The 6,127-nt window shown below is 48.8% G+C and overlaps 1 protein-coding gene across 1 annotated transcript in view; it reads right to left on the bottom strand.

Moving 5' to 3' along the window:
* Positions 1 to 1,957: 1,957 nt before the first annotated feature.
* Positions 1,958 to 6,127, bottom strand: part of ATE1 (arginyltransferase 1) — a 201,465-nt gene continuing 197,295 nt past the window's right edge. The window contains exon 13 of the mRNA XM_039870812.1: positions 1,958 to 2,061. Within this exon, the coding sequence (XP_039726746.1) occupies positions 1,976 to 2,061 (86 nt within the window). The 3' untranslated portion in view covers positions 1,958 to 1,975. The remainder of the gene's footprint in view (positions 2,062 to 6,127) is intronic.

The following is a 6,127-nucleotide window of genomic DNA, read 5'->3' as shown; positions in this document are numbered from 1 at the left end:
AAAACCCCATCTCTTCCACACAGATTTCCTGGCTAGTCCTCATTCTTCTGAAACCCTGCGCTAATTTGGTCCTCTTGTTTGGTGTTTGGCACATCCCGCCCACGTTGCTGGTGACTTTCCTCCCATTCTCCCTCCAAGTGGTCAGTCCCTCAGGTCTCGGCCCACGATGCTCAGGAGTGTGCAGTGCACACAGAAGGCGGTCCGGGGTTAGTCTCGATGCAGCTCAGATGTTGATCCGCAATTAATCTGTGAGCGTCTTTGGATCTGCCAACAGCTGGAGCCCTCGCTTTGAAAATCTTTGCTTGGTCGTCTCCCAACTTGAACAGTTACTTAAAAACTACTAATTGAGTTATTATGAAATGTGACGTTTTAAAGTATCTGTGAAGTTCTGAAATTCTTTTAAGGACAATCCAGAGCCATTTTAATCAGAAAGCTCATGACTGGGGCTCATTAGTCACACAGATGGATGCAAAAGCAATGTACAGCTTGGTTGGAAACGCTTAACTAGTTTTCAGGTCACGCTGGTAAGGCAAAATGGGGGTGTTTCCTCACACAGCCATGGCCCCCACGTCTGCGGTTTCCTGTTGGAGCAGGATGGACAGTTCTCCATGTTTCTGGAACTGCTGGTTCTGTTTCCTCTCTCCGCCACAGCACACAGTTCTGGCGATCGGTCCTGTGCAGCAGTATTTAATCACAATGCATCTCGGTGTCCCATAAATACTGCAATGTGCTTTGCTCTCTCGGCGTGGGTATTTCTAATTGCCTGCCAGATTGGAAACGTGTGGCTGGCTCTCAACAACCTCTGCTGTTTTTATGGCAAAATACAACCCGAAGAATTGGAACACCTTCAAGAGAACCTGTAAGTTCAAAACTACATTCTGAATCACCTGAAACGAATTTAATATTGTATGCCAAGTATAATTTAAAAAATAAAAACACAAAAATTAAAAAAAGAGAACTTTCGGAAAAAAAAAAAACCGACATTCTGATTACATAAGAAAAATGCTCTTCAGTCCTAAGTGTCCACCGAACTCCGAGCCTGCTTTGCACGCACGGATGCGGCATGGACATCAAGCAGCCTTCAAGGATTATGGGTGGGATGACATCACAGCCACTCCGCAGTTATGGTAAACTGAGGCACGCTCTCACCTGGTGACCTGAAATACCTGGTGTTTGGGGCGGGGCAGTTGCAAAAAACACTGGCTTGCCCCCTTCTTCAATTTACTCAAACTCTAGTCCAGGAGATGAGAGATTTACCAGCCCCTGCTTCCGTGTGCCACGTGGAGGTACAGACAGCTGCCAGCCTCCAGTCCAGCGACGGATAACACGGACACGAGAAAAGACCTCAGGAACAGGATGGAAGCCATGTTTCTTGCTCACCACGGTGGCTCTGATTGGCCCCTCACACTCTCCGCTTCTGTCAAGTGACGTCAGCACCAACTTCCAGAGAAGACGGAACTGAATTGGAATCCCAGCTAGGGCGCGAAGCCACGTTTGCACTTGGACATGCGAATTACCTCTCTGACCCTCAGTTTCCTCATTCGTGAAACAGGGAGACTACTTTAAAGGCTGGTATGAGAAAAAAAGGAGAGGAATGAGTGGTTCTAAAGTTCGGAGAACCATGCCCGGCACACAGCAGTTACTCAATAAATGGGAGCTACTCATATTATGGAGCAAGACCCAACGGGTAATTAGAAGCTGGGGGTCGACGCTGCAGGGCCGCACCGAATGGGAGAAGGCGGGGTCCCCGTTCAGGCAGCCACAGGCACGTTTGCAACGATGCCCTGCCAGAGGCGTCACTTCAGTCTTTCTTGCCACTGACGCCGGGCACCCTTTCATGAGCCCTGTGCTCGCGGCTGTGCACTGACCCACCAAGCCCTGGGGCCTGTCTCGTGCCCACCGAGGTGGAGGGAAGTGTGAACGCCGCGGAGAGAGGGAGAGGCACTGGTGAATGTGAAGGAGACCAAGGAAGATTTCACGGGCCAGATAGATTTCTGCAGCCTATTGATTTTGGAAGCCCGTTTGCAGGCTGGTCCAGGAGGCCCGTCCACAGCACGGCGCCTGGAAAAACGAAGCAGAACACTTGTTAATTCTTTCTGTGGCTCTGCGGCCACCAGGCCGTGCCAGCCCCCGCTCCATTGACTACGGGGCTCGTTCGCTCCACACCTCTGCTCCTCCAAGGCCTCGGGGGGACCTGGGTGGGCAGCCAAATTCCCGCCTGCGGTACAGAAACAGCAAGTGTGTGAACAGACCGGGGAGGCGGCCAAGGCCAGCGGTACACATTATAGCTTACGCTTAATTCCATTCTTTGGATCTGCATTTTTCTCTCTGCATAAAAATGTTTCCTATTAGAGTGCCCTAATTTTGGGAGAAAAAAATGTTTCTTAATATTAAGCCGTGGATAGGATAGTGAGCCTGATGAATCTTATTGACATTCTAGCCCTCCAGAATATGTGTCCATCACAGCTCCGGGCAGAGTAGTGATCCTCCTGGCCAGTCATGCTGTAGCCACCCAGAATCCAGACACGTCCCTACAATCTCTGGGTAAATGAAGTGGATTCAACTGAAAGGCGATTAGAGTCATGAGACCCATCCCAGGTTAACTCTATGGTACATCATTATTGAACCATTTAGTGAATTAAGGGGGAAAAAAGAAAAACGTTATCAATTAGACCATGACACACAATGCTTTCTTACCACTTATCAATAGGGGTTGACAAACTATTGACCTGCCATTTATTTTTATATGGCCCAGGAGCTAATGATGGCTTTTATACCTATAAATAGTTTCCCAAAAGACAATAAAATAAAATTTTGTGGCATATTATATGAAAATTCAAATTTTCAATCCATAAATATTATAGGATATTTATGCATATATAGGAAGACATACACTGTCATTTATAGATGGCCTTACAGCCACAGAGGTGACTCGTTTGAGACAAAGACCAGACCATCTGACCCACACAGCCTAAAATATTTACTATCTGGCCCTTTCCAGAAAAATGTTGCCAATTCCTGGTTTAGAATATTTAGTACTTATTAAGAGAACCTGTCTAAACTTATTTATACAGAGTTACTTTTTATATAAAAATGGGAAATAGAAGCGAATTAAATTGACCGAAATATTCCTAAACCCTCTTCTCATTTGGAACCCTGTTCTTCTCAATGATTTCTATCCAAGAGTTGTCTTTACTGTTTTCTTATACGATACTGTCCTTCGGGAGCCATAGCATGTCTTAAAATCCTCACTCTGGTAGTAAGTGGCTTTTTCTCAAAAGAATGCTCCTCCTTATCCCTGGGACTTCTGTCTACGCCGCTGACGCTGCAAGCGCTGACGTTCACGCACAGGTCGTAGCATCCACGGCCGGCTCTGCGGCCGACAGCCAGGATAAAGCCACGCTGATCTTTTCTTAATGTTAGAACATGCATGTGTTGGGGGCGCATGCTTGTTCGAATCTATGAAATCCAAGTCTTGGCACACCGCCTGGACTGATGGGATATTCAATACACGTGAGGTTCTCCCTCCATCTGCCCTCGTCCCACTCACCACCCCCACGTCCCTGTTCACAAGGAAAAGCTGATGAGAGTCTTTGATTACGGGCAACAGGAATCAGATCTGATTGAATTAAGATATTATTTGGAAGGATGGAGGGGATAAAAGAAGTAAAGAAAAGGCTGAAGATTTGAATCTTGGAAAAGACGGGAACCAGATCAGCAAAGGATCTTGACGTCGTGGTCTCACTTGAGTCCATTTTTTCAGACCCGACGAGGGTCACGGAGAGACAGAGCGGCCTTGAGGAGGGGACCCCGATTCCTGGGAAGGAGAGAAGAATGACATTTCCGGATGCGTTCTCTTTCAGGGTTCCTTGACCTCCTGCTGAGGGTGCTCACGAGAGCTTGCGAAACCCCTTCTCACTCTCTTTGCCACAGGAAGGAGAAACCTCACTTAGTAAATTCAAATGATGATGACAGGTAGGCTGGCTGCCTTCCTCATATGTCTAGAGCAAGGTAGGAACCGACGTGGACGAAATGACTTGGGCACAGAAGCTGTAAACTGTTAGTAAATAGGACTCTGTGCACCCGGCATTACGGGGCTCCACGCAGAGCCCTTGGGGAAGCAAAGAAACCCTCCTCTTGGAAGCTGCTCATACCCCAGCAAGACGGCAGCTGCCCTTCTGGACTCGGCTCGGGGTCCCTCCTGTGTGAAGCCATCCCTGACCCCACCGCGCTCTAAAGGCACTTTGTATTTCCCTCACTTTTCACATCGGACTGACCTGGCTCCTTCACCATATCAGTCAGGGTTCTCCAGAGAACCGATAAGATGTGTCTCGATATATAGAGATTTATTCTAAGGAGTTGGCTCACATAGTTATGGAGACAGGCTGTCTAAAATCTGCAGAGTGGACCCTCAGGCATGAGACCTAGGGAAAAACCAATGTTGCCTTTCAAGTCTGAGGTTCAAGTCTGCTGGCAGAACTCTCCCTGCCCTGGGGAGGGCAGTCTATTCAAGCCTTCAACTGATTGGGTGAGGCCCACACCACATCATGGAGGACAATGTGCTTTATCCCAAGACCCCCAATTTAAATATAAATCTTATCAAAAAAAGAAAAAAGTTCTCATTGAAACATCCAAAATAATGTTTAACCACATATCTGGGCACTGTGGCCCAGCCAAGCTGACAAAAAATTCACCATCACTCTCATTGTGTGGTGGAGACTTCACTGCGGGCAGGGACTAGGAGAATTTCCGCTTTGTCGCTCTGGTAACGATAGCTGAATACATGTGAGTTAAAAACGATGAATGATGAACAATAATAAATCAGTGGTTACCAGAGGGTGGGGGGAGGGCAGAGGGGGGAGGTAGACAGGGTAAAGGGGGTCAAATATGTGGTGACAGAAAGAAATCTAACTATGAGAGGCGAACACAGTGTAAATATACATGCCTTACTGTTAAAGCGTATAGCTGAAACTTATTGGATTTCATTCACCAATGTCACCACAAAATTAATTAATTATTTAATTAATTATTTAAAAAATGATGAATGAGAAGAAGCATGTGCTGGATGGCAGACCAGGGCTTCGGACATCTGCTTCCAGAGTAAAGAGCAAGGAGCAGCTCCTAGGGGAGAGATCTCTTTACATGGAGGCTGGCCCTGGACTGTGAAGGAGCATTGGGATTTCGGGAGGTAGGACACATCCATCCCCGCTGGAAGGGATGCATGCACCTGACAGCTGTTTATCGGGTGCCTGCCCGTGTGCTGTGTACACAGGGCCTGTGGGGAGGCTCTCGGGCAGGGTGGTGGGAGACGTGGGCACAGGGTGGAGGCCAGTTTCTGGAAGGTCTTAGCGTAGGTTGGAAAAAGTCCCCCGTTTTTATAAACAGAATCCTGTCCAAAGCTTTAGAAGATCTGTTTGGTGATCCTGGGCCCTGTTTTTCACAAGCCAGGGGTGGCGGATTCACTGGGACGGCCTCCAGCGGCTGGTCTCATGGGCTCTCCAGATGGTTCTTAACTTTAGACTCGACTTCGGAGCCTAGATGAGGGGTGTGTGGGTGCCCACTTCCACGGGCTAAGGGTGGGCCCAGGAAGCCCTCCTTCCGGGGCAGAAGGCGCTGTGCTGGAGGCCCGGCGGGCAGCCAGCCTGCTTAGTGGGATGAAACATCCAGAATTTCCACAGAGAGAGCCAAGTGTGGAAACGGTGCTCAAAGCCCCTTCCAACTGTTTGGGCAGCCAGGGAGCACAGTGCCAGGTGCAACATGGACGGAGTGACCCAGAGGTGCATCGGAATCAACACGCGGCCTGGGGGGCCTGGCTGCAGGTCAGTAGCAACACTGGCGGAAGCGATAGCAGGAGGGGTACGGTGGGGTCCGGGGAGAGAGAAAACCCTCATCCGCTGGGTTCATGCACTGTGCAGCTCGTTCAGGCCGAGAGAAAGAGGCTCCAGCTCCCTTCCCCGAGAACACAGCATCTTTGTGCCGCTTCCAGGGTCACGCTGTCTGTCGGGGAGCACAGGCACCAACCTTCGCCTGCTGTCCTGGGGGAAACTTATTTTCCAGGGTAAAGTTAAGTTTCTATGATACGATTCAGTTGAGAAGAGACCGCTTTCAATTGTAGCAACATAAAAAC

The sequence above is a fragment of the Pteropus medius genome, unplaced genomic scaffold (genome assembly GCF_902729225.1).
Source record: "Pteropus medius unplaced genomic scaffold, Ma_sr-lr_union100, whole genome shotgun sequence".
In the NCBI taxonomy this organism is placed as follows: Eukaryota; Metazoa; Chordata; class Mammalia; order Chiroptera; family Pteropodidae; genus Pteropus; species Pteropus medius.
This window is presented reverse-complemented; position numbering and strand designations above follow the sequence as displayed.